We start from the raw sequence: 27,936 nt of genomic DNA, 5'->3' as shown, positions 1-27,936 counted from the left end.
GCAGGATTCTCAAGGTTGAGTGGACAGTTTACATGTATGTCTGGTATAGCAACAATTCAGGGATGACCTTTACTGGAAAAAAAAGAAAAGAGTGTTTGGGGGCAATTTCTTTGTAAGCAGACATGCAGGAAGCTGGAGAATTCTGCTTATTTGTTGTTTTCCTGGGTTTTAATCAAGATGACAACACTGAGGGATTTCCTTTTGGTTTCAGCACCTGGGAGCTTGTTTTAAAGACTGTATGCAATAATTATGACTTCAATCCCAGGCTCCATGCTCTGTGATTTTTAAATTCTTCCAAAATTAAGTAATTTTAATGTGGATTTCAAAGGGGATATAGTCCGCAGACTGCTCATTCCTGGTAAGCTGCTTAAATAAAAGTTAGATCACTTCGCTTGCAGTAGAACAGGAAGAAAACCACAAATGGTTAATGCCTAACTTGCGGTGATTAATCATAGAAAATGTGGGCATTTTTTATAAGATTAGTATTTTTCAGTGAAAAAAAGTAAAAAGTGTTTTAAATTCAAATGTGTATTTCTTTTAATCCAAAATGGTATTACAAATCTCTAGTTTTCTCTAGATGACTCTTAATTTCTCTAGATGTAGTGTAAAAGTAAAAAGGTAAATTTTCTAACCACCCATCCCAGCAGTAACAGGGCCTTAGAAAATCAATCACTGTTCCTTTTTTTTGCAGGGCATTATCATGGTCTGTATCAGGTGTAAAACAGTTACAAGTGACTTGTAGTAGGCAATGTAAGAGTAATGAGAGCCCTTAAACTTATACTAAATTTTCAGGACTTAAAGAAAAATTTGTTTAGGAAACAGTGTTGAAAGTCTGTGGCTGTACCAACTGAGGTCAGCCTGACAGAGGAGAAGAGGATTTCAGTTGTTCAATACCCATGAAAAATGGGTTGAAAAAAAGTCTTGTAACTATATTCATATATAACATAGAAAAAGTCTTTCTGATTTGAAATTAGGAATATTTCAGTGTAATTTTTCAGTGTTTATCAAAACTAATTACATAAGCTGATTCTAGCAATGTAGATTCTTATTGATTTTCTTGACAAGAAATTACTGCATATTTTTACATTATTACAATATATTACACTATGTTCATGTGGTTTTTTTCATCTGGAGGAAAGTTCCTGTGAAAAGGAAATAGGAACCAAACTTTGAAATCTAAAATAAGGACTAAACTGCCTTTCATTTACTTTTCTACCCTTTGAGATGCCAGAAGCAATTTCCTCTTGAAGCTGACTTCCTTTCTGGAAATGATTTTCGTCTCCAACCATGTTGAGGCTCTTTTCTCATTCTTTCATTCTGACTAACTTGCTTTTTTCCCTCTGACTTGCTACTGCAGTTGAGAACTTCTGGAGGTAAGTAATTACAGACAAGTTTCTCTCAAACTTTCTTTTTCAGTTCTTCTCCCCCCCCACTGCCCCCCCTCACCCAGGCAGTCTAGAAGGACAAACAAAGCACTATTGGTGTCCTCTGCAAGAGAGCACTGATAGGGGGCTGGCTGTAAATTGACGTGGCATGGAAAATCTCTGCTAGTTTGTAGCAGCTCTAACATTGCTGCAAAATCACGCCTACTCCTACCAAGTTTGTAGCTTGAAATCATCACGGGTTTGCTGTTTCTATATAAAAAAATGAATGGAAAGTACCTTCGCTTTTTGATTTGGGAACCAGACTTTTTCTCTATTTGGATTTACAGCTAATAGAAAACAAAATCATAGGGAATTATTTGGTTACTTTTTTTTTTTTCCCTGTAGTGAGAGCGACAGATCTTGCTGCTCCCCCCACCTTTTCCTGCGATTTAATCATTTGCAGATCTTGCCATGGGGTGCGGACTGAGAAAGCTGGAAGACCCAGATGATAGCAGCCCTGGAAAAATCTTTTCTACACTGAAGAGACCACAAGTTGAGACAAAGACGGATTCTGCTTATGAATATGTATTGCTGGATTTTACTTTAGAAGGTATCTTTTTATCTTATATCTTTACTACTCTGAGAATGCAAGGAATAGGATTTAACTTAGTTCTGTCTTGTTTGGCTTACAGTAAATCTTAGATACTTTTATCAAAGCTAGCCAAAACGTAAGACTTTTATTTTGAAACACAAATCATGACGAAGGTCCTCACTTATATACAATTACAATGGAAACTACTGAAGTATTTTTAACAAGCAAACCCACCAAATTACACAACTGTCCTTATTAAGGAAGCTTGCTAAAAACTGTTAGAGATTTTCCAAATTTCCTGTGAGTCACATACTGCCATCCGTACTCACTTTGAATAATGGTTGTCTGAATTCAGTGTGACGGTTCAGAAAATACACTGTGCCTGAGCCTTAATTGAATAACAATTTTTTAAAATGCACTCAACTTCCACAAACAGGCCCTCATTGTCCTTGTTACTTTATGCAGAAGTAAGTCTGTTTCTTATTTGTATACCAGGAGTAGCTTCCCCTCATGGCCACCCGTCTCTTGGTATATATTTTAGTAAGAAGCTTACAGTTTCATCTTACTGTTTTTTTCCAAATGCTTTACTTGTAGTTGTTGAATAGTCTTTCAAAATCATGACCGAAATGAAACAAAATTTGTATGCGTAGCTAGAGGCAGACAGTGCTCTGTGGGATACTTCCTTCCCGAGGGTGTCCCGTCTCTAACAGAGCAACTCCCTGTTCCACAAAGTTGAAAACATAAACAAGCCCAGATGGCTGCCCTCTGAGAACAGACAGCTCAGTTTTGCAGTTACTTTGTAGTAAGTTGCATTTTGGAACAACCCAATCTACTGGAACTTCCTAATAACAAGGATTTGAAGTAAATGCAATTGCAGGAAGGGTTTGATAAAGGGAGAAAGTGTAAGTGCATGCCTTGTTACGTTTTCAGGCACTTTTTCATAAACAAAACTTGGCCTCTGCTTAGTTTTAACTCTAAGTTAAAGGGTAGTAGTAATAATTTTATTGAAAATATATCAGTCTGCTCATTGAAAAACTGCAAGATACTGATAGAAGATACATTCTACTAAGTTATAGTACTTGCCATCCAACTCTTGTTCTGTTTATTTACACAAATAGTTTCTCACTGGCTTGTTCTTTTTGAAGAAACAAACTTTGTGTTGAGTAAGTAGTAGTGGTAATGTACTGGAAATAAAGCTAGGCTGTCTAATGCATACATGACCAACCTACTAATATACTGATAATAGGATAATAATTTTTTTTTTTTTTTTTTAGAGACTGAAGGGCATTTAGTGTTCTTAAATAGTCTGTGTTCTAGATAGTTTTGCTGTGTTTTAAAGTAACAAGTTTCTGGAAGTGTTGTGTAAAGGATTTGTTTTAAAGGTGGTTGTGACTTTTAAGAAAAAGTACACCAAACAAGTGTAAATAAAGGTGCATCTCTATTATTTTAATAACCTATCAGTAGAGCAGTAAAGTTTCATTTTCTCCTGTTCAGTCGGATATCCAAAAGTGCTTAGCTTCAGTGACTTATTGTGGAATTATGAAGACTAAATAACAGTGAGATCAGTTTCAGATAGTTGCTTAATTTTTAGGTTTCTAACTGTAAGCAAGCAAGTGGATTTGTAAACACAAGTATATTTCTGTTGAATGGTTCTAGCTGTGTGTTTATTTGACCTTAAAATATTTTTTTTTTGTTTGGGGTCTATACTTTTTAGAGCTAAGATAATGAAGACAGGAAAAAAAATGTGTATGTACTGTCTTGGCAACATTTCTGAATTCTGTTTGCTTATGAAACGTGGGGATCGGCTAAAGTACTGTGGGGAATGGGAATATGTTGGGCTCTTTTTTTTTTTTTTTTTTTCCTTCTACTCCAATCAACTTGCTCACATACTTGTTGCTACTTGAATATCCTTTGGCTAAATGAAACCTAAATGAGAGTATTTATATCACTTCAGAGCAAAGTTAGTTTTCACTCTGCTGTCAGGTTGTGTTATGTCTTCATGGCACTCTGTGTCTGCTGATTTCCAGAGCAAGATCTTCCCCAACATCTGAGATTTCCGTTTGCCGCAGTGACTTGTTACCACTGGATCTTGCACCAAGTAAAACAGAAAATCTGCACTTAGTATCCTTTATAAGATCCTACAATAAGCTATGTCCTGCATTAAGATAAAAGTATAGCAAGCATAAATGCATTATTTTCATTTAATATGCTTTATTCTCTGCTTCATCAGATTTATGCTATGTGAAGTTGAAATGAGCCTGCTGGGGAGACTTTCAGGAGTCCCTGATCTTCTCCCAAGCCATGATGCAGATTAGGTCAACCGTGCTGTAGTCTAAATTTGCTGGCTGGACACCCTACACGTCTTAACTAGTTATCTATCAGCAGTGTATTGTACCTTGGCTTCTCCCCTCCTCGTCCCCAAAATACTGCCATCCCTACTGTAGAAATCAGCTTTGAGTTCCATGAAGGTTCTTCTGCATCAAGAGAATCCCAAACAAGAAAATTATAGCCAATCTTATATTTTGGTGGGATTGAATAGTACAAAGGAAAGGGAGCAGTGGACTCTGAAGTGTAATTTTAAATGCCTGTCAAGGATTGTAAATTCTACAAGCTCAATCATGAGGCATATCTCAGTTACAAGAACAGCTGTTATTTTTTGATGTCAGCCTAACCATAAAGTAGGGATAGTTTGAATACTCCTACTCCAAGCAGAATGTTTTTGCTTTTCCCACAACCTTCCTATTAGGGAAAAAAAGGAATATTGATGCAACCCACTAAGATGACATGCTGTGAAGTTCTTGTCACTCTGAATAACAGTATGAATATGTATGAAGTAGCTGTTTTGTCATCATCTTCGATATCATGCATGTGAAGCTTACAGCTAGCCAGGGTAGCTGTAGTTCTGTTATTTGTAAAAGTATTTTGGCTACCTGTTGACAGCACATCAGGAAGGAAATTAATGAAAAACATTTAAGACATTTGCAAAATCAGTGAAGTGATGATCACATTGCATACATTCATGCTTTTTTGGCTTGTGGACTGTAGAGGAGTTATTCCTTCAATACACATTTAATGTCTTCTGGATTTACTATGAGTGGAATCATGGGAGGGAGGCGTCACTAAGGGCAAAATATCATCTGTCTATGAAAGGGAAGGCTGTAATTTACTGTATGCTTCAAAAAAAAAAAAAAAAAAAAAGGCAGGCAAAGTAGCACAAAAAAGTGCAACAGCCCAGTCCCTATGACTGGGAATGGCAGAGTTTACATTAACAGGTTGAGTTTGCTAGTTATCAGCAATAAACCATCAATATATGTTAGTGATGCTTTTTAGTGGTGTGCATTTCCCATGGTACACTTACTCTGGTTTCTCTTGATAGCTTTTCTGAGCTGTTAAGGCTCTTAAAGTGACAAGCAAAGTAGGCCTCCATTCCTCTTTCCCTTTAGTAAAAGTTGGTATTTAAAAGTATTTGAGTGTTGCAAAACATTAGTTTCTGGTGGTGGTGTGGTTGTGGTTTTTTTGTTTTGCTTTGGTTTTTTTGTTTGTGGTTTTTTTTTTTTTAAAAAAGCCCTCCATAACTTGTATATGTATCAGTATTATCCCCATTTTATTGTGGGAAAGTAGTATAGAGATTGATGTTTTATAGAACATATCACTCATGAACCAGCAGAATTCTAATTCAGTTTATTAGAATAAAAGATTTAGGCAAACTAAAGATTCATATATCTGGTTTATGATACTTTAAAGCAGTGGGATAGGTAGACTTTGTGACTTGCTGTGTCTTTTGATAAAGTCCTTAAATTCCTTGCTATTGCCCACCTACAATATAGGGCAGGTAGATAAGAGGATGTAAGAACATGAAATTAACTCTTAATGAATACACTTATGAAGTGGTGAGTGAGATTTATGTCATCACATTTATCTGTTCTTTTTTCTTTTATATCATTTTTTTTAAATTACAGAATAAAAGATGAATTGGTGTATTTAATTGTTTCCAGTTTATTGTATGGTTTGAAAGGGAATGTTTAAAGCAGCATGTTAAAATGTTTGTATCTCAAAAAAAGCGTTGTGAGGTCACTTAATTCCAATTGAGGCATCCTTTAACACAGTTGAACACTGGTCTTAATGCACTGAAAGTTTTGCAAAGAGAGGGACTCGTCAGAACACAAAAAAGTACGTCACTTGCAGCAAGGGTCGCTGATAGAGACCATCAAATTCCAAGCCAAGCTGTCTTTTCATAAGAGTTCATATCTGCAAAGGATGCAAATTTTGATGATGGCAAATATATGCTGGCATAATTGCTCTTCAGTTGCCATCTGTATATGAATATTGATTTCCTGCTTTCTGAGAGCATCTACAATTCCAGTTGGAGTTGAGTAGCACAGGAAATACTGACCATCAGACTGACTGTGGCAGAATGTTGTCTATTACTAGTGTGGAATCTTCCTTTTTCTCTGTAAAAAAAGCTGTGGACCAGACTGTTCAAAAACAGTTCTCCAAAAAGTTTTCCCTTTATCTATGTAGTTTCCCCCAATAGCTGTATAGTACCTAGCTGTTGCCTTTTGATTGGAAATGCTTGCACACACTCAGAGGGATCCTCCTTAGAAATTAAAACACCACAAAGCTTAGGTGACATGTACTTAGGTCTACTGGAAAAAGGAATTGGGACTATGTTAAAAGTTCAACCTACAATCCACAGGTCACTTCTAAGGATCAAAACAAACTTTTGAAGAAAAACAAACCAGTTGTTCTAGGCTTAAATTTGTTGTACGGGAATTTACCTCACAACCAAGGTTTAAGGATACTGCTTCAGTATGTTTAAGGCTTTGGCTAGGCAAAATAGTTGCTTTGTTAAGTTCAGACCTATTGTGTGTTTAGATGTTGATGCTACTCTTAAATTAGCTTGGCCAAGCCAGATCCAACAGAAAGTGTTGCCAAATAGATTAAAGCCAGATCATATTAACTTGTAAAAATACATACTTCAAGTAGTTGAATACTGTTGAATCAGCTGTGAATCTGCCTTTTCTTGTATAAATAGAACTGTAGTTTTTTAGTAAATGCCTTGGGATGGATTTTGTGTGGTTTATATAAAAGGAACTCACCCAAAAAGTATATGGGCATACATAGTATAATGTGCTTCTCTTCTGCTTTCAACACTTTTAGCTTCCCCAAATCCAGAAGTTATCAAGATCAGTTCTGTGTTGGATATAGCATCTAAGGTGGAAGAATATTACAGCAAAGGATATATTGTAGGAGCTGTTCATCCTATTATACTGCCAATTGGACGTAGAAGGAATTTCCCTGCAAGTCACATGTATCGAGTGGTACTTTCACGATTAAAATTAAGGTAACAGTGAAATAATTTGAATACATTGATCCATTACTTAAGCCATTTGTAAGTGGATTGCTCAACGTGCATAATTTATTACGAGCTTGAAATGAGCACCTCAGAGAATCAAATAACTGTTCCTTGTCTGGAAAGGTGAGCAAGTTTAGTAATGTTTTTTAATTAACACTAAGTACACAATAGGCTAATGTTTACTTTGCCTTAGTAAATGTCCAAAAAAAAAATCCAAAGTTGCTTATCATAATTTGTGGGAAGATAAATTGTTGGTTTAGCCTTTTATTTTTAATACATTTTTATAATAAATTATCATCTGTCTTAGAACCTGCAGCGAATACAAGATTAAACAAAACACTAAGAGTAATAAGCTGCTTTAAATTCTCTCATGTTTGTTTTTTCTTCTTAATTTTCAAAACTTTCATGTTTTTACTTTTCCCATAAGAGCATTATTCAGGGAAAACAAGCTATAAAGTGTGAATTAGTTTGTCAGAGATAGTTTATTTTTCCTTCTTAATAAGAAGGAAATAATCATTCTGTGATTGGAGGTCATACAAAAGCTTGGTTTTGACACTGAGGGGAGAGTCAAGAGTTTGTGTTCATGTTCCAGTTCCATAGTCTTGCTTATTACTCCTGGTTTTGCTGCATTGTAATCACCACGTGATCATAAAAGAAAATGTACAAAGAAATTTTACCATTAGTTCTTTTGAATGCAAAGAAGATGACCTTTTGTTCTTGCTCTGAATAACTAGAAAAGTGGATTTCGTATTGCATTAAGAGCCGTCATGCTTCCCCTTCTCTTCTGAGTCCTAGTGTGATGCACAAAGCTGCTTTCATTTTCTTTGGAAGACCAGAGGGGTGTGAGTCAGAAGGTGCCCCCTGCCACTCCAGTAATGCTTCCGTGAACCATGGTTCATTTGAGGGAGCTTCTCAACTGCTTTGCTTAAACAAGCATTGTCTGTGATATTTGCTGCTCATGCAACTTACCTTTATAAATTCATCTGCTAACAAGGTGAATGTTGTCCATGTGGGTAAATGCTTTGAAAAGTAAGAAAAGCAGAGTACTTGCTCTCTGGAGCTGAGGCTTCTAAGAGCTGAGTCTGCCAGCACACAGCTCCCACAACTCACCTTATCCCTGTAGATGTGGGATCTTTACGAAGTTGTGGTTTGAACCTTTAGGACCTTGAATAGGTGAAGGATGAGACCCTGCAGCCAACATGTGAAACTGTTGGGTGTAGATTCCCCATTTCCTATGCAGGCGCCATATGTACCTGTGTTGGTTTTCCTATAGGCAATACACCTTCTCTGACTGTTATCTGGAAAGTAACCTTTTATATTTGTGTCTCATTGTTGTTTCATTCTAAAGCAGGTGGTTGTGCAAAGGAAACGTCAAATAAAATCACATTATATTATTGATATACACCAAATATTGTTGTCTGAGTAATAACCTAACTAGCTTTAGATAAAACATGATGAATACTATTCTTTAACTTTAAATGGTGTCGTGATTTAACCCCACCCTGCAACGAAGCACCAGTCAGCCACTCACTTCCCCCCCATCCAGTGGGGTGGGAGAGAGAATCAGGGCCAGGGAGGGAGTAAAACTTGTGGGTTGAGACAAGAACAATTTAATAGAATGGAAAGGAAGAAAATAATAATGATGATAAGAACAATAATAAAATGACAACAACAATAATTTAAAAATCAGAATATACAAAACAAGTGATGCACAATGCAATGCTCACCACTCGCTGACCGATGCCCAGTTAGTTCCTAAGCAGCAATCCCCCCAGGCCAGATCTACCCAGTTTATATACTGGGCATGACATCACATGGTATGGAATATCCCTTTGGCCAGTTTGGGTCAGCTGCCCTGGCTGTGTCCCCTCCCAAATTCTTGTGCCCCTTCCAGCCTTCTTGCTGGCTGGGCATGAGAAGCTGAAAATCCTTGACTTAGTCTAAACGTTACTTGGCAACAACTGAAAACATCAGTGTGTTATCAACATTATTCTTATACTGAATCCAAAACATAACACTATACCAGCTGCTAGAAAGAAAATTAACCCTATCCCAGCTGAAACCAGGACAAATGGAAGTTAAAGCTTGTTGGAATCTCAAATCTGAGTGATTTAAACACTACCTAACGCAAAGTAATTGTTACTGCAATGTATTTCTAGTAATTGCCTACACTGTATTTCATAAAATAGCTGCAACTCTGCTTTAGTTAGAAAAACTAAATAGCAGCACGTTAACAGTGTGAAAGTACCATTTCTAGTCATAGCATGTTTTCTACAAAACTGAACATGTTTTGTGTTTGCTACATTTATAGCTTAAATTTGTATTTTTTGCGTTATCAGAGATTTTGGGGTTTATTTATTACAAAAGCAGGGCTGTTTGTCAATAAAGCTCAGTTTCCAAAAGATGTCTATTGACAGTCTTCAGATGAAATTCCTGTTAAATTATTAATTTCTTGCCCTGACATTGCAATATACAGTACCTGCCACTTTGTGTAAGAAACAGAACAAAACACCAAAAACCTGAGTTCTAAATAAAAGCATGAAGAAGTGTTGCCAGGGCATTGCCAGGATTTCATTCATAACTATTCCAAAAGAAAAGAATTCTATGTGCAAGCATTTGCCCAAGTTAGCGGCAAACTACTGACAAAGACTGCTTTCTTCCTGTGTTCTAGCCAGAAGCATACAGCACCCAGAGGACAAAGCCACCCCAGGCTGGTGATTGAGGAATGTCCTTTAATGTATGAAACACTGACAAATGAGGTAGTGAAAGAACTGTTAGAAAAGGTAATGGAGGGTTTTTTCAAACTTCTCTTCAGACTTTTATTTCTACCATACATGTAAGTTATATTTAGTAGGTGATATCTTTTTAAGTTTGAGTTTTAACCTTGGTTTATTTTATAGAAGCTACAGAGGCTTTTCTTGATGCAAAAGGAGTTATTTTTCTTCACTAGTTGCTTTTTCTAATTTAGGACTTATTACTGAGCTCTGTAAAGCTTGGGAGACTGGCTGCTTACACCACTGAAAGCAGAATCAGGCCCAAACTCTCAGTCACTCTTTACAAAATGCTTGCATGATAGCTTTTTCTGGAATTAATATTAAAAAAAACCCTGAAGTTTTATGTTGTTCTGGGTTAAGTTAAGGTATTCCTAATGAACATGAGTGTATTCAATTTCTAAGACAGATTTTTTTCATTCATTAACAGAAATACAAAATACACAGTAACTGTTTTGAAAATACTGTATAGTTAAAGAAAACTAAACCTCCACTGGAATGTAAACTCTATTTCTAGTTCTTTTTGTGCTTAACTTCCTCTGCAAAATTGAAGACTTGCTGAAACAGGAAACGATTGTTATTACAAGTGTTAGAGTGATATCTTTTATATTAATTGCCAAGGAAAGAAGTAGAGGAAGAAGCATATTGGAGATCTTTAATGATCTTTGAAATAATCACAGAATTGTTTAAAACTTCTAAATGGCTTGTTTTGAAATTTTTAGGTGTTTCAAATTTAAAATGGGTTTCCATTACACATTTATACTGTATGTATATTGCCAGGTTGGTTGTATAGCATACCAGACAAACATTTAAAGGAGAAGTACACTTGATTCAGTCTTGCAAGCAAATCTGGTACAGAAGTAGCGTGTGAAAATAATTTTATTTTAAAATGCTCCCAGTGTTTTAAAAAACTGAGCCAGTAATCCAGTAAAAAAATTACTTGTTTCAGATCTTAAAAAAAAAAAAAAAAAGAAGATTGTCATATTACCTCTTTTTCTGCATGTTGCTTGTCACATTTAAAATTATTTTGGTTGTCTTGGAAGCAGCAGCTCTGTATAATCAGAGTGATTGGCATATCGTATCATTGCTGTACGTACATAATGGTGATAGATAGTAACAGTTCAGTCTATCATGGTACTAAAAAGGGATTATAGTACCATAAACTATTTGAGTGTTACTCACTCTTTTGATACAATAGTATGTGAGTTAACTGGGTAGAGATCCTTCCCTTTCTGCCCTCACTTAATCCAGTACTTCCTATGTGATGTCTTCTTCCTGGGCTGTGTGTCTGTATTTTCCTGGAAAGACTTCATTGCACAGGGGAGCTTGTAGCACAAGATGGCACTGGGATCACCTTCCTAAATGGCAGCACTTCTTATTCCAGCAAAAAAAACTCCTCCCTCCAAGAACAGACACACATCCCACAGGTGGCACATATTCTACAGTTGTATTTTGAGACTTCAGTGCAGAGAAAAAGACCCACCACTGGCTGAAAGCAGAGTTAAGGAGGGTTTAATTTGCTTCTAGCTCCCTCCTTTCTCTGCTCTTTCACTATTCTCAGTAATAGTGAAGCTGAGTAGCCTCTAAGGGAACCGGGGGATAATGAATCATGACACATGACAAACAGATATTTCTATAGTATTAGTGGCCAGTAATTTTAGTATGACTGGTATCACATGTTTAGAGAAACAGTACTATTTATTGCACCAGTATACTGCTTATCACTACGACACAGCAAGTAAAATACTTTGGATTTCTTCTAAATGAAGGACTTTGTATACACTAAAGTCAGTACCAGTGTTGGCCACCGTTCTTGGCCTGAGTCCAAAGACATGCTGGAAGACTTCCATTTACTTTGAAACATGGGCAGCATACAAAGACAAGCCACCCTTCTATAGTACAGTGTTGTGTCTTTATGTCCTTGAAAATCAGCAGTTTAGTTAAACAGAACATGAATATAAAAGTTTTTTTTTAAGTTACATGTAATTCTAAAATCACTTTGCAGACAGATTTCTGTTGTAAATACAGGTTAACGAAGCTGCTAAAAGAGGAAAGAAGTTTGTGGGATTTGTAACGCAACATTTTCCTCAACCTAAAGCCTGTAATGGAACAAGCGCAGATGGAAGTACAGAGGTGGAATCAACGCTGGGCAGAAGAAATAGGGAACACAGAAGAAAAAATTCTGATGAAAACTATAAAAACTGGAATGAAGGGACATTGAGTGGTCACTCATCTGAGAGTGGGATAGAGGAGGAAATGCAAGCAGAAAGCAGTCTGCTACAGGATGCAGATTTCCAGTTTGGAAAAGAAGTCAGCCCTGTTAAACCACGAAAAGGAGACGGTAATAAATGCTGCTTGTTTATTGCAGAAATAAGGTATTTTATTGAGCTGTTGTTTTAAAAAGGTGTTGGAAAGAAATAACAGAACAGCATGTTCTATTGTATCAAATATCGGTTTTGGAAGATGCATCTTCCTTAAATGCATACGTGTTTCTAATAAAGTTGCCAGTGGAAGAAACAGAAGAAATATTTACGTTCTGCTCTGTGTGTGAACTGTGGTAATATATTAAATTGATATTTCAATTTTCATATAGACTATTGTAAATGCACTGTCATAATTCTAGTTTGTAGTTTAAAGAAAAAGGGAAAAACGCAAACAAACCCCCCAAAATCGCCCACAGCGTCATTCTGATTTTAAATGTGGTGCAAACAGGTAGCTTTTTTGCTTGATATGTGTATAGTGTATAACAAATATGGGGCAGTAAAAATCTCTTCATTTAGAAGGATGCAGTTGTTTTAAAACCTTTTCCTAAATGCATATAGTTTTCGCTTACTCTTAATATTAAAACATAAACATGTAATGGCATCAGAACATATTCTTGGAAATCCAGTTCTGCCTTTTTCAAAACAGAGCTGTCTCAAAGAGAGCCCCTTCCAGCCAGAGCTGTAATGTTACATGCTTCTAGCCAACTCACATAATGTACAGCAAACAAATCCATTCCTAATGGATTCTTTCTGGTTAACATGCCTTCAAGAAGGATCCTGAAAGAGATCACTTAAATTAATGCATTGACCATGAAATCAAAGAGGATAATTGTTACAAAATGAATTTACACTAGAGAAAAGTAAGCATTAAAAAGTTGTGTAGGAAGGAAAAGTATCATTGAAAAATGTTGGTGCTGTGGTAGAAAACTTAGTTGTAGAAGAATCTGAGATACTTAGTGTAGTCTGTGTGGGAGAGATTGCCTGAAACAGTGACTTCTGATACTGAAGCACTAAGGCCTCCTGGCTTGCTAGGAAGAAAAGGTGAAAAGGAAGAGGTAATCTAAAGCAGGAGAACTAATGCAAGACAGTATTGTGGAGAAAGCAGGCAGCATGAAACTTTCATGTCAGATTGCATTTTGCCATAATATGTCTGGCCCATCAGGGAAGAACCTGTTTTAAGTGCACTCAAAAGCAACCTTTTTACTTTCCTGTTAAGAGTTAAGCACCCTCTCCAGTTTGTAGACTGTCAGGATAATGACTCTAAGCACTGAGATAATCAATGTCCCTGTTATTTTCAACACTTGAATTAAAGCAGTTCTTGCACAACTGAGCCTTTATAGCATGATCTGTTAAAGCTTAACTCTTTCCTTACAGCTTGAAATAGTGGGTTTGCTATACGTAGCAGAACAGAAATCCTGTAAGTAAAAAGTGAAAAACTCTTGGTTCTGTTAAGGAGCTTTGTTTGTGCAGACTGGTGCGACCAGGTAGATAAGCAACCAGTGCATCCTCCATGTGCAGTGTTCTCAGGAAATTCTTCAAAAAGCTTTGGCAAGAATATGCCAGGCTTCTCTGTACTAGTCAAATACTCAGTAAAGTTACTGGAGTTCATAAGACAAAACTTCTTAAAACTTAACCACCTTTCTTTGCAAATGTTGTATGTAACCAACATTTTAAGAAATACTGGTGTGAATTTTCAAAGCAAGCCTTACATGCATGTAGGCATGTAGTGCTACTTCAATATGCTATTTCTATTTAGGTCTCCTCAAAAGATGCAAAACTGTGTCTGAGTTCTAGATTTGGGGGTCATAATGTATGAATTTTGACTATTAATACGCCACTTGCAGAGGCAAATTTCTAATACACATGAGCAATTGAATAGTTGGATTGGGAAACTTGATTATTTTTTTCTGAAGAACAAATATAAAAGTGATCTCACTTTAGTATATGGGAAAGGAAATTAAGGTTTGTCAGGGTAAACACATTTATGCTAATACAACCACCTGTGGAGGTGATAAAATAAAACTCTATAGAAAGGAGAGTCATCTCTTACTGAGAGAATTCAAAATTTTGTCCTGAATTTACTCTACCTTATTCCAGGCACCTAATGTCACTTGCAGTGGGTGTGGTAACACTTCTCAAAACAGAGAGGGGCTCTCTCAGAGATTGGTTCAGACTACTTACAGTCCAAATCCTACTTTCAAAATCTCCCTCTATTTCTGGAGTGTAGAGAGGCTAGTGTCTTAAGTGGGGTCATCTAAACCAAGTTCCTTTGTTTTGGCAATGTGAATACTTCTGCTTTCTAGAGGTTAGTTTGTGTTGATTTAGGCTGCTTCGATGTTGAAGTATTAGACAATCTGAGAGTATTTTTTGGCAACTGCTTTGTGTTATTTCTCCACAGCAGTGACATATGTGTGAGTGTATTTGTAGAATACATTTGTACAGCTAAGACTTCATAACTTGTTATCAGTGATTTCCTAAAATGCTGTGGATTTGTGGATTTTAATTTTTGATGAATGCTTGTTTATGAATGATTTTGTAAAAGCAGTGTATTAATGCCTAGATATAAAAAGCATTTGAGGATACGCAGATTTTGTATGCTTAACTCACTCATCAGTTATTGTGTGGGAGACCCCAGTAGGCAACTAATTATACTGGTACTTAAGTAATCTTGAGAAAATAATGGGTAAAAATCAATATTGTACAAGGCATTCCTAATATTTTAAAATTTAGAAAATGGTTTTTAATCTTTGGTTATAGTAATTTCAAATATTTGTAGTCAGAAGTTCCATGAGCAGCAGAAATGAAGCCTGTTTCCACTGGATTTTTCTTAGCTCTAGTGTATTTTCTCTATGTAAAACCCACTTACCTAAAAAAGGTCCCGTGACAACCCAACTGTAATATATTAAAATTTTTCTCATATCCCAGAGTGTCACCCCCCTCACACCTTGTCCTCAGTGTGTTTAGGGCTCAAGCTGAGTACAGTCACATCAGGAAACAATTCTTAAAACTGTTTAAAGAAATAGAAAACTGTTTCCTAGAATTAGAAAGCCACATTGAAATAAGAGATAAATAATATTTTTGACTACTGTTTTCCAGGGGTTCATTCTTCTTCCTTTTTCTTTTCTTAGACAAGCTATACACAGTCTTCAATGTTTTTGATGATGATTCTACCTGCTGGACCTATCACGAAGGTGTTTTGTCTATGAAAGTAACAAGAAAGGGGCCAGTTATTAGTACACTGGAAGCAGACTGGCTAGAATTAACCACATTTTATTATAAACAAGGATTGTCCTTAATTGATTCTTTTGTACACTGGGAAACTTCTAAAGGTGAGTACTGTCCCATAATATCATGAAGCTTTTACTTGTTTATGTAGAACTATATAATTTGCAAAAAGTAGATCATGTTTTGCTTCTTGGTGTGAAGGGCAATATGTAAATAAGTTCACATAGTCATTGTAAATTTATAGAATCTGATAACTGAAGAGTGAATAACTTGTTTTCTGGGCAGTTATAGCTGTGAATAATTGAAATTTCTGCTTTGTTTTATCAAATAGAGGATTTCCAAAGCAGGAAAGTAGTGTAGCATTATAATGAAATAAACCTTTTGTGCAAGTTGTTTTTTCTTTGTTTTGTTTTTTTAAAGGAAAAGACAATGGGGAAGAAATTCATTAGATTGATGTTTCCCTGATGTTCGTATTCTGCTGCTCATTGTAGATACTGTGCTGCACTCTGTTCAATATTTCTAATGAAACAAAAGAGCACCTTGAGTTCTCATCGTGCTTACTGTACCGTTAAACCTAAGGCAGACTTTCCGTGCTTCCTGCTTTCTCCAGCTCTTTGCTGGGCTTAAATTCTTTCCAAAACACCAAATTGCATTAAAATTTGACTGTTGATCCTGAAGTTTCACAATGTTTCTGCGGGTTGTTCTAATCAGACGTGGACAAATGCAGCGAGTAGAGAAATATGTTTTTATCCTTGCCCTCAACTGTAGGCAGATCCTCCAAGACCTTTTCATACAGCCGGAAGAGGTCTTCCCTCGTCCCTCCTGCATCCTGTGCTCTTCTGCAGGAATCTACCAGCTCAGTTAACACTCACGTTGCTACAATGATAGAGCTTCAGGTCATAGGATTTTCAAATTTCCTTCGTTATTCTGCCAGTCTCAGTTGGATCTCAGTTTTTATTCTCCAGAGAGCCTCCTAGCTCTTTCAGAGTTCCTAGCCTTCATCCTCCTGATGAATAGACACAAGCCTGATGTCAGCAGTGCCGCTGCTGGCCCAGGCCCATCGCTGCACACCCTGCTGAGCCCAAAATCCTGCGCTTTGGCAGAGCTGTCAGACAGTGCTGTACCACTGCTGACAACAAAAGAAGCTCTTTATTGGCTGAAGTGTTTTGAACTCTAAAACTCTGTTGTTGGTAAAATATGTAATTAAGAGATTCATTTCCGTTTGAACTGAATTTGTCTGAAAGCCAAAAATTAGAAGTGTTGCAAAAAATAGTGTGTAGCTACTGTTGTGCAATTACTTGAAAATAATGTGAAGAAAATGGTTATACTCTAGTGTTAGGGGAACAGACCAAGAGAGTCTGACATAGTTAATAATTTCAGAATGTATTAATTATTGTAATAAATGTTGTTTGATAGCAAACTTAGAATTTATACTTCACTAATACTTAGTCTTTGGCTGGATTTGTTCATGTCTTGCTTGTACTAAGTCCTCAGTTGTTGGTGTTCCTTTAAAATTGCTTATGGCAGTTCAGTGTAAGCAAGCAAAACACAGGGCTGCAGTGGAGGAGAGTCTTGTAGAAAGTTTGTTGAAAAGGTTTCAGAGACCCTAAACAATTTTTGCAATACTCAGGCTGATTATCAAGTGCAGTAGTTTACTTAATAATGTATTAAAGCAGCTTTCATAAGTCATTTTACATCTGCTTCTTAGATGAATTGTACAAAGAGGGTAGAATTAGTGGGGTTTGGAGTAGTTTTTATATTTACTGTATGTCTTAATTAGTGCTTTTTTTTCTGATATTCTGATGTAAAATAATACGCATTCAGCATCCCCTTTGCAAGGCTTGGATCAGTGAAGGGCTTAAAAAAAGTTTTAAACAAAATCTTTGGAAATCAGATGATGTGGGTTCTTCAAAAATCAAACCCTGAAAATAATGAGAACACTTCAGTTTTCATTGTTGGTGGTAGTTTAGTTTTGAGTGTGCATCACTGCGTTTCTGTATCTTTGCAATAAAGTAGATTTAGTGATTGTCAGAGGAACACAAGCGCATCAACATCACTATATTTACCTCAGATTGAATTTGGCAGCTAGTCTCTCTCAAACTGCATATTTTGTGCACATAAACAGTCTAGTGGCGCAGTTTGTATTGGTCATCTTTTTTGCTCTTAAATTATAATTCCCATCTGTTGAAGTCAGTGGAAGAACAAAGTTTCCTTTGGGGGAGGAGAGGTGAGAAATCAGACTCCTAGTTTTCAATACAGATCTTTTAGAGCTAGAAAATAACTGTCTGGAGATATGTTACAATTCACTGAGGGGTGTTTTTGGCAGCTGTTGAAATTAATCTTTGCAGCTGTTGTCCAACAACAGTTTTACAGTCTTCCCATTCCCCTGTAACTTCTCTACATGAATAACTATCCCATCTTTAATACGCAGGTTAGGACTTATTTAGGGATTTCATGCTGCCTCTTCGCAGCAGTTGGTGCTTCTCCTTCAGCCCCACTTGACTGGTATGTGTTTCAGTTAGACTCATGGGTGGGTCTGAATTAAACTGGATGTATTCAAAGGCACAGTTCACTATGTGGATGGAATTCTGCAGCTGATCAAGTGTCTGTAACCACAGTAAGAAATTAATTTAGCTACTGAGTTCTTCAGCTAAAATGTTTGTTCTTCAGGTGAACATTGAAGAGATGAAAGTTTTGCATCCAACAGAGGGAAACCTGACATGCTTTTTGGGGGAGAAAAAGTATTTATGCACTTGCACTAATTACTGGAATTACTTCTTGTATGTCTGCATGTGCATTTAATTATCATCTTCACCTCACTTCTGTTTTTTTGCTTTTAGACTGTGAGGTGTCTTTAGCAGTAGCTGTCCTTTTATACAGCTTTAGTGAAATGAGCAAACTTTAGCTATTGTTTTAATAAAAATAAAAACACCAGATACAAGTCAGGCAGCTGCAGAAATCTTCCTCTGGTTTGGACTCTATATGTTCTGCAAAGTCAGCAGAATTCTGTTGCTACCAGGATCAAAATGCAATACCCAATTTAAGGTAGGAGGAAGTTTTAACACAAAAAGAATTAAAAAAAAAAAAATTAAAAAAATTGTCAATTACCAACTTCTGTGTTCTGCCGCCAAAAGAGGATGCAGTCATAAAAACAAGCCAGGTAAGTTCTCTTTTAGCAGCCATTTGGACCATTGTAGTGTTTCCTCATTTGTAGCTGCCTTGGAGGCTCTCATGATCACAGAAGTACCTAAGATTTGTGGAAGTGCTGTGGGAATGTTTTTGCTTTTTCTGGTTTGTGTTATCTGTCATGCAGGTGAATCAGTTAGCCACACGTAGCTTTTTCAATAGAGGTGATTTTTGACATGGTGCACTTTATAAATTATCAGTTTGTCTCAAAATACCACTGAGTGGAGGTATCTTATGTCAATAACTGTTTAAAATTCAGTTATTCTATCACACTTGAAAAATGATAGAAAAGGAAATATTCTAACATGTTCGAAGTGGACTGCCCATTTTAAGTACCTGCCTGAACACTGAAGAAAGGTCAAAGTCCATGAATTTATAGGATTGAGTATTTATGAATTATTAGGAGCTGTGCAAATATTCATATGTTTGTGCCTGAAGCCATATATTCAGGTCCATATACAATTGCATTACATTTATGTGTAATCTAAAAATGTAATAACATGTCCAATATCTCCACAAATGCGTGGAAGAGATACATATGCATGCAAGTATCTAGATAATCATAACTCAAACTACATAAATCTGCAACATGCAATATAGTAAAAAATAGTATGAAAACATAGTTGGTGTTTTATGGTACATTAACAAGCATGCTCAAAAAATGGGAATTTCTGGTTTATATAGCACAACTTCTGTGCCAATCCGGTCAATTTTTAAAACCAGACCAGTTGTATTCTGTAAGTTTTCTTTGTTCTCTAGGTGTTTTTTTTCTTTGTCTGCCTTCCCTGAAGCTGTGGCAAAAACAATCATCTCTTTACATCTCTTTGTGCGATATTGGAGAGGATTTAAATCTGATATTCTGAGGATTACATAATTTTACTCTTCAAATTTAGTTTAAGGTAGTCAGCTGTCAAGGTACATCTGCACAAAAGGCTTCCCAATGGCTCTTAGGAGAAGCAAAACCAGAAAATGAACCAATATTTGATGCACAGCTTTAGTTTGTGCCAACCGGATACTGTCAGGCTTTGACAAGTGAGTCGGGGAGTTGTGCTCTGAAACTTCCTTCCCATCAGGAATCTTCCTACAATTACTTCTGTTTCAGGCTCTTCCTGTGGTCGTTTACGTATTTATTTAAGTAACAGTAGCTAGACTTTGCACTCCATGCTTCATTTATTTTTATGCTCTCTCCCACCACGCCAAAAGCCACATTTATTGTAAGGCATACAATATTGAAGTTGAATAAAGAGGGTTTGTGTCCATCTGCTGCGGGGAATATGTTGAATACAGAAAATTGGAATTCAGATTTGAGCATGGAAGTGGCTAATGGTTTTGAGAAAATGAAACAGTTCATAGTTCAATTTTTGTAGAAAAAATGGTTTTGAATAATAACTTGCATACTTCATCAAGTTGTAACTAGATGCAGAAATAACATCAAATTTGAGTTATTCGCTGTCTCAGTTAATTTTATTTTAGAGGACTGTTCAATGAGAAAAAACAAGCCCATGTGTACACCTCAGTAAGATATCAACCTAAAACTTTATATTTCAGTTTATATTTGTCTTTATGTTCACAGGGGAGTATTTACCCAAATCTTTAGAAGGATTATTTATCTATGAAGAAGAAGGTGCTGGGGTTCCAGGTTCTAACAGGAAAGGAAATGATGCAATAGTTGTTGAACAATGGACAGTCATTGAGGTAAATTGGTGATTATTTAGCAACGCTATTTCCTACTTATATTTTTCTTTGTTTTTCCTTAGAATGCTTGTACCAGTGTTTGATAAACATTCGGGATGGTTTCTTGAAGCCACCTGCATAAGCTAAACTAAAGCCTTGAATCATAAAAATTAAGTCAGGCCTGTGGCCATTGGTCAATGCGCATAAAAGAAATATGCTGCAGGGATTCTGGCCTGACATTTACAAGTGTTCATACCAACAAATACAACCACCAGAGAAAATGTTGTTTGTTTGGGTTTGTTTGGTTTTTTTTAATGTATGTGTGTCAGACCAATGTAGACATAATTTCAGCAAGTGCAGCTCCACTGATGATGTGCTGAAGTATTTTTAAATAAAAAGGGGAAGAAAATAGCAAAAACTAGTAACAGAACAAGAAGAAATTGATAGTTAATTGAGTATGGTTTTCAAATGTATATTCTTAGTAAAATTTACTGCTAAATATGAAAGACTTCATTTTTCCTAATAAATTTACATGTACTACTGTAGCATGGTACAACAATAAAATTATTTAATGTTTTTTAATATTTTAATATTAAGATTATTGGTATGAATTAATGACATCTGAAAGTAATCATTGTTGGAGGATAAAACCGGCTTACTTCTGAAATATTCAATGATAAATAAATTTACCAATGTGAAAAGAAACAGCATAAAATTAAGACCTTGTATATATATATATAAAAAACAAACAAACCAACCAACCACCAAAACCCAAAAACTTAAGTATATAGCTAGATTAGATGCTTGCTATTCAGATATGAACTAAAAACCTTAAATACATCGAGACACCTATTATGGTGTTTAAAAAGTTTTAGGCATTAATTTAGCAACATGATAAGTTTAACAAGTGAGATGTGCTTTGAATGTCTTGCTGAATCAGGGCTCATACCTAAAGTTAATATGTTCTGTCCGTTTTCCTAGACTTCTGTAGTCTTGAACTTTTCAAAATTTTTTCAGATTGAAATAGTGAATCTCCACCAAATAACATAGTTCAATGTCATCTCAAAGGAATATCTCATTATAAATTAGAGGAGAGTCATTGTAATTTTTGTAGAAATGCAAATAAAACCTGTACAGAGTCTCTTTACTACTTTTTATAATTATTAATGTAGGGGTGTGAAATGAAAACAGATTATGGACCTTTATTGCACACGCTGGCTGAGTTTGGATGGCTCCTGACCTGTGTCCTGCCTACACCTATCGTACGACATGACAGGTACCCAAACAATGGTTATGGCATTTTTGGTGTATACCTCTCAGAATTATCAAGTGATTACTTGCATACTTAAATGTAAAAGGAAGAAAAATACTAATAACCTTAACTTCATATAAAATTTGAGATGTAAGTAGCATTATGGTGGAATCTTTTTTACCACACTGTTTTAGGACTACTGACTTGAGTGAGTTTCAGACTAGATCAATAATCCTACATTTAAAGTACAATGTTTATATCTAAAATTAAAGGTTTTATTTAGGAAACTTTTTATCACATACCCAGTCTCTGGCAATGGAGCAGCGATGGGGTTACTCATATATGCTTCAAGTTTAAACAAGTGTTGAAATGTTTCACTAATTTAGGACCTTGGTGAATGACTGGTTGAGACTATGTAAGAAGTCATGTTGTCACAAGACAGTCATGCAGTATTTATTGCAAATGAGGGAGGAGAATGTGCTAATCCAGCAAGTTATTGGGCTGTTTCTCTTCTTCTTTAATGTAGGTATTATGTTTAATTTCAAGTACAGTACCAAACTACTGGATTTCAGTTCTCTGATTGTAAAATTTATTTAGATGTCTGAGGGTGCTCTATATACATAAGAAGAGCTAAATAGCAAACCTGGATCCCCTACAAGGTTCAGGGCGGGGCGGGGCGGGGGGGAGTTGTTTGGTTTTTTAACAACAACAAAAAAAAGTACTCTGCTTTTCTTCATGGTATCAGGCTAAAAAATGGCAAATTAAACACTGGATTAAGCATACACCTCTTTTCTCTCTCTCCCTCTTTTTTTTCTTTTTTTTTTTTTTTTTAATTCTTCTTTCATTAGATTAAGATTGCCAAGGTTTGAAGACAAACAAATGTACTGAGGCATGGCTTAGGGCTCATTAAGGACAATGGAAAGAGTGGGTCACTTGAGTAATCTTTGGATCCAGACCTTACTGTATTAAATCAAGACAGCATGAAAAAGGGTGTGAATGAAAGGTTCTAAGAGAACTGCTCCAAGAAAGTGGAATTTTGTTCAAGTGATTTGACATAATTAAATCAACTCACCCATGTGAGAAGGAGGTTTTACTGGTCAGGAAATAGGTGTTGGGGGTTTTTTGGCTGTGTTTTTTATAATAGTTGATTTTAACCAACTGGTTAAATGCAAAGACAGAAGAAATTGTGGTAAAACAGTATGGCACGTTCTTCTTTTTTTGGTTTTTTTTTTTAAGGGTCTCTGTATGTTTTGTTTTCTTCTGAAATTTGTGAAATTCTGAACTTGTAAAGCTCTTGCTCTGGAGAGAAGCAGTTCTCAGAATATGAAACAAAATGGTTATCCTTTAATTCATTTCTTCAAACAAAGTTTTGTAGTCTAAGCGTATATTACCTTTGAACATGGTGACTTGTAAGGGTACATGAACTGCTGAGCCTGGTTTTCATAAACAGCTGAAATTTTTGGCCATATCTTAGAGTTTGAGAGTAAGCCTTCAGGATCTGCATCTAATTCTTGAAGGGTGTGAGTGGACAATGGGAGAGAGATATTTTAGTAGTCATGGTGTGCTTTGGGTCACAGGATGAGAGTGAGGTTTTAACCTCATACCTCTTCTATCCCACAAGCAGTGTAACTGTACCCATCCCTGTAGGGTTTGGACAGCAGGGTCAAGATTGTCCTGACCAGCTGCTGGTCAACCACTCAGTGACTATCCGTCTGCGCTTGCAGCAGGCGAAATGATGCTATTTTGTACCTCGTAGATTGCAGAGCAAAGGCAGTGCCATTTAAAAGAAGGCAAATGCTATACAAAAAAATAGGAAAAAGTGCTCTAGGAAGTGCTAACAGATTCATTAGGCTGGACCTGTTCCTTGAATAATTAGTAAGAAGGTAATATACCAGCCAGATGTTTAAGTTGCACTAGATGTCTGAAGCAGCATTGCCTGCCAGATGTGAAACAACCAGCCCATTAATAGCTGTGATCATGCAAAAGGGGGCTGTATCCTGGCCAAATCTGAAGTTGGATTCATTTTGTATGAATTTTGTACACTAGAATAATTTAGACTAATAAAAAGCATTTGTTTTCTGGCCTAAATGGTTAGGTAGGTGTCTGCATGAATTGTCTAATACCTGTTGTCCTAGTGTGGCTTGTGAGATATTTTTGGAAGAAATATGATAAATCATGTTTTGTGTGCCTGTAGTATCTCTCTCTCATATACAACTATTCAATTTTCTTTAAAAAATAAAAAAAAAGCCTGTGAACAAGAATTCCTAATTAGGAATTAAGAATTCTTAAGAGTCAAAAAAAGAATGTGTTTCTGTCCTGATAGGCTAAGTAGCGATTGATAAACACTATTTTTAGGCATTGATGTTGGTATTTAAAGAGGGGAAGAAATTCCTGGATGGTTACTACGTGTCTGATATGAAAGATGCCATTACTGTGGTGGTGGATTATCCTAGGAATGCAAGTTAAATATCTCAATAAAGAAGGACACTTTATGCTGCTGAACAGCTGGTCTTTTCCCAGACTTGGAACTCTGACCTCAAAACCCAGCCTGAATATTAACGGCCTTCAGAAACACTGAAAAAATGAGCAACTTTTGGGGATGATCTGGCTAATTAATGTATTCATATTTATTTTTTAAAAGAATTTGTACAAAGTATTTAAAGAAAATTCTATCTAAGAATAAAATGTTAGCAGGGCAGCCTGCTCCCTATTTTCATTCACCGTAATATTTTACTCTCTTCTCTGTCTTCCTCTTCTTCTAATTTATCGCAAAACTTTCCCTCATCTGAGGTCTTCTGTGATCTTTTCCTAGCCATTATGCCCACTGCTTGTCTGCAGACGAAGAGTGTGACCAATGGGCTAACAGGTTGTGTGGCGTGACAGGATTGTCATGCACTTATGTGTTCCTTTTTTTGGTTTTTACATGATTAGGATTTGAAACAGCTTAAAAAACACCAGGCTGTCATGTCTGTTCCTATGTGGTTTTTTGTTGTTCTTTGAAGTTTTTCTTTTTTACAGGTGTTCCTCTCCATAAAATAAAATGTCCTGTTGCGTGGAGTGTCATGCCACATGATAGCTGAATGTCATGGATCACTGGCAGGCAGGGGCACAGTGCTCTGTAGGCCTATTTAGTCCTTTAGCTCCTGCTTCAATGGCTAAATCACGTTGGATGGGGGAAACGTTTCCTTGAGAAATGTTATCTTTGCTGTTATGAATAGAGCAACAGTATATGTCATATTCTTGAATATGCAGAGTTGCTATTTTGTGCAATTTTGTTTGAAAAATAAGCGCTGTGGGTTTTGGGGTGGTTTTTTTGGTCAGCACGCTATAAACCCACAGAAGTTCCCCTCTTCTGTCAGTAATTCTCTTTTCCAGGGATATGAGAAAACAAGAGCGTGAAAAATAAAAGCGCATATGATGCAATGTTTGTTGTATCCATCCATATCTTGGGTATTTAAATTTTGTCAGCAGTGAATAAAGATTGGTTTTGGCCAAAAAAGAATACAAGACAGATCCATAATATTAGTGACCTAAAGAGCCTCCTGCGTTATATACAACTCCTACTTGCTAGGTAAATGTCTTCAAGACAAGAATTTTACAGTAATTATGGCAAGTTCAGAAGCTATATAGCAAGGATAAAATTAATAGTCCATTTAGGAGCTAAATTTGGTGAGTGGGAAAAAAATATGTTAGAAGATACTTAGCTGGTAAGTTGGTGCAACTGCAGTTACTAATATGATATTATCATGAGTTTGTAGAATTTCATACATGTGTGTGGTCTAAAATTAGAATTATTTCTAAGGCTTTTTAAATTTTTCATTAAACAGATCCTCTAAGCCAGGAGACTTACTATCCCAGCCTGGTGTCTATCTCATAACTGAAAGTCTAGCTGCTCTGCGATTCCAAAGGAGTGCAAAGCTTTATTTTGGGAAATGCAAGAAAACCTGAATCAGTTAAAAGAATTTATTATCTTGCTCCTTCTGTTCATTTCACAGAAAATTTTGTCTAACCTTAAAAGTGCTTTGTATATAAAATGCTCATGCATTAAAAAAAAAAAAATCTGTAAAAATCAGAGCTGTTGGCAGTACTACTTAGCTTCTAGCTTAATTATTGTTTTGGAGGACTTATTATATACATGTAAGAGGACAAATTTATTGCCCATACAGCATAAGCAGGCAAGCAAATTGCTGGGGTTTTAACAAAAGAGTCTCTGTTGCCCTTCATCCCTCTTAAAAGAGACAGGAAAAAGGCTTCAGCAGCCTTACTCTGCAGTGACCTTTATTTCCCCTCACTGATTACTGTAGTCCCTGAAAATGGGCAAGGCAGACTGTCTACAAGGGCTGGAAAGCAGGCAGGCAAATCCAGTGCAAAAAAACTGACTTTGCAGTTATTAATTTATCATGACAAACTACTTCATCTAAGTTTTCAAAATGCCCTGACTTAGGAGGCAAAGAGGAAAGGGGGAATGTGAGGGAAGCTATGGAGTGGCTTGCTCTAAGTGCTTTTTCTCATTTAAATTCTGTGGAAATCCCACTGTCATTGAGTTGTTTGTGAATTAAGCTCATAGCCACTTTGTCGTGTGCAGCATTTTAATAAGGTCAGACTTAGAAAATTGTTAATTTACTTATTGTCTACTCACCATCATGTCCTTTCTCTGTTCTAGTAGAATTTGTACAAGCTGTAGCTTAATGTTTGGGTTTTCTTTTCTCTGAAGGAATGCAGACACTGTTACAAAATAAGCTGTACGGTCTTCCCCATGCTGGGGACTGTGCTCAGCCTTCTCGCTTAGAGGAGAGATTTCCCAGTTGACATTATCAAAACAGACATACCTGAAGCAGGGAGAGGTATCTAGCCAAGTGGAATAAGGTTGCAGGATTGCTGATTTCCTTGTCATGACATAAAATTGTAACACATTTTCTTTTAATGAATGCAAATAGCGAGATAGGGACTCTCAGAGCAGGAAACCTTGTTAACTTAAGGAAACTAATGAGTTCGTTCTCCTGCTTCCTTGTTTCCCCCACAAGCCGGAGTTTAAGATAGTTCTCTATTCTCCTCCAAGGAAGACATGCAAAGATATGCTATGACCTGAGTTCATCTGGACTGAAAGGAAGATTGTGAGGGGCCAAACACCATCACGAAACCATCATCACTGACTATTGATCAGATGTAGTGTAGTATGCTGGGAATCGTGCAGTTTTGTGTACTTTCTCAGAGCTCACTTCCAGAAGCTCTACTGGGGCAGGCTGTTCACAAGCTCTTCCTGATCTCATAGGAAAGTTTTAATCCCTGGTTTTTCTTGGAGCAAGTCCCTAATGTTAAATATAAATTAATTCTATCAGTCCTAGCCCTGGCATGAAACATGAATCAGTTCATCTCAACTTTATGTGTGTGGTTGTTAAGATTGTGACATACCTATGCTGAAGCACAAGTGTACATTATTGTAGTAGTTCTTTCTGTAATGTTATGCATAATAATACTGTTTTGCGATTTATAGAATCATAGATACTCAAATGAACTCACTACATGTCTCTTTTTTGTTTATATCTTGCCACTTTTCTTTAGCGCGTTCTTAAATATGTAGTCACTCTTCTGCCAAAGTATTTCAGTGTCTTTCCTTTATATGCATAAAGACCTCATTGAATACTGCCCAGTAGTAGGAGTTGAGGGAAGAAGAAATGTTTATCAAAATGTAGTATCTGATATTTAGAAGAGCACAGGAATTTCTTAAACCCTCCCATCCTAGAGCTCTGGTCTTGAAGTTCTTGCACTCTTTCAGTGCCACCGAGTGGGGCTTTGTAGTACATATGCAATCAGTGTGCTGACCTGTATTTCTGATGGAAAGGTGATGAAAATAAATACATAAAAACTTCAAGAGTCACCAGTATCACCAGTACTAAAAGAGTGTAACACTTCTGAAACATCGTATCAGTAACACCTGACTTGGTCTTGAGGAACAACTTCGCCTTTTCACATTTATTTTTCTAAAAGTATTTCCTTTTAAAAAATAGTTCACAGTGCTTCTTTAAATTATATCTACCACAACAGTATCAACATTTCTAAAAGTTCCAGGACTAAAAACTGAAGTTCCTCCTTCAATTTTTTTTCTCTTTTATTTCTCTTACTACTATATTCTCTTGTCCTTCCTGTGTGTGTGCCTCCCATGTACAAAATGGCCAGTGTCATTTATCTTATTATGGATGCAGAGCTTATAAAAACTGAGCTGAGTCCTTTTATCCATGGGTGGTGAGACAG

General features: G+C 36.4%; 1 protein-coding gene across 2 annotated transcripts in view; it reads left to right on the top strand.

Annotated features, from left to right (window-relative positions):
• Nucleotides 1-1,462: 1,462 nt before the first annotated feature.
• Nucleotides 1,463-27,936, top strand: part of RFTN2 (raftlin family member 2) — a 32,851-nt gene continuing 6,377 nt past the window's right edge. Inside the window, exons 1-7 of one of the 2 annotated variants that reach the window (XM_010564365.1) lie at nucleotides 1,463-1,974; nucleotides 7,117-7,300; nucleotides 9,984-10,095; nucleotides 12,112-12,424; nucleotides 15,476-15,676; nucleotides 20,332-20,453; nucleotides 21,605-21,708. In XM_010564365.1, the coding sequence (XP_010562667.1) occupies nucleotides 1,836-1,974; nucleotides 7,117-7,300; nucleotides 9,984-10,095; nucleotides 12,112-12,424; nucleotides 15,476-15,676; nucleotides 20,332-20,453; nucleotides 21,605-21,708 (1,175 nt within the window). In that variant the 5' untranslated portion in view covers nucleotides 1,463-1,835. Of the gene's footprint in view, nucleotides 1,975-7,116; nucleotides 7,301-9,983; nucleotides 10,096-12,111; nucleotides 12,434-15,475; nucleotides 15,677-20,331; nucleotides 20,454-21,604; nucleotides 21,709-27,936 lie in introns of both variants that reach the window. The other variant, XM_010564356.1, reaches the window with a different exon arrangement.

The sequence above is a fragment of the Haliaeetus leucocephalus genome, unplaced genomic scaffold (assembly GCF_000737465.1).
Source record: "Haliaeetus leucocephalus isolate CR32 unplaced genomic scaffold, Haliaeetus_leucocephalus-4.0 Scaffold1, whole genome shotgun sequence".
NCBI lineage: Eukaryota > Metazoa > Chordata > Aves > Accipitriformes > Accipitridae > Haliaeetus > Haliaeetus leucocephalus.
The sequence above is the reverse complement of the archived record's forward strand: the minus strand, read 5'-3'. Positions and strand labels throughout refer to the sequence as shown.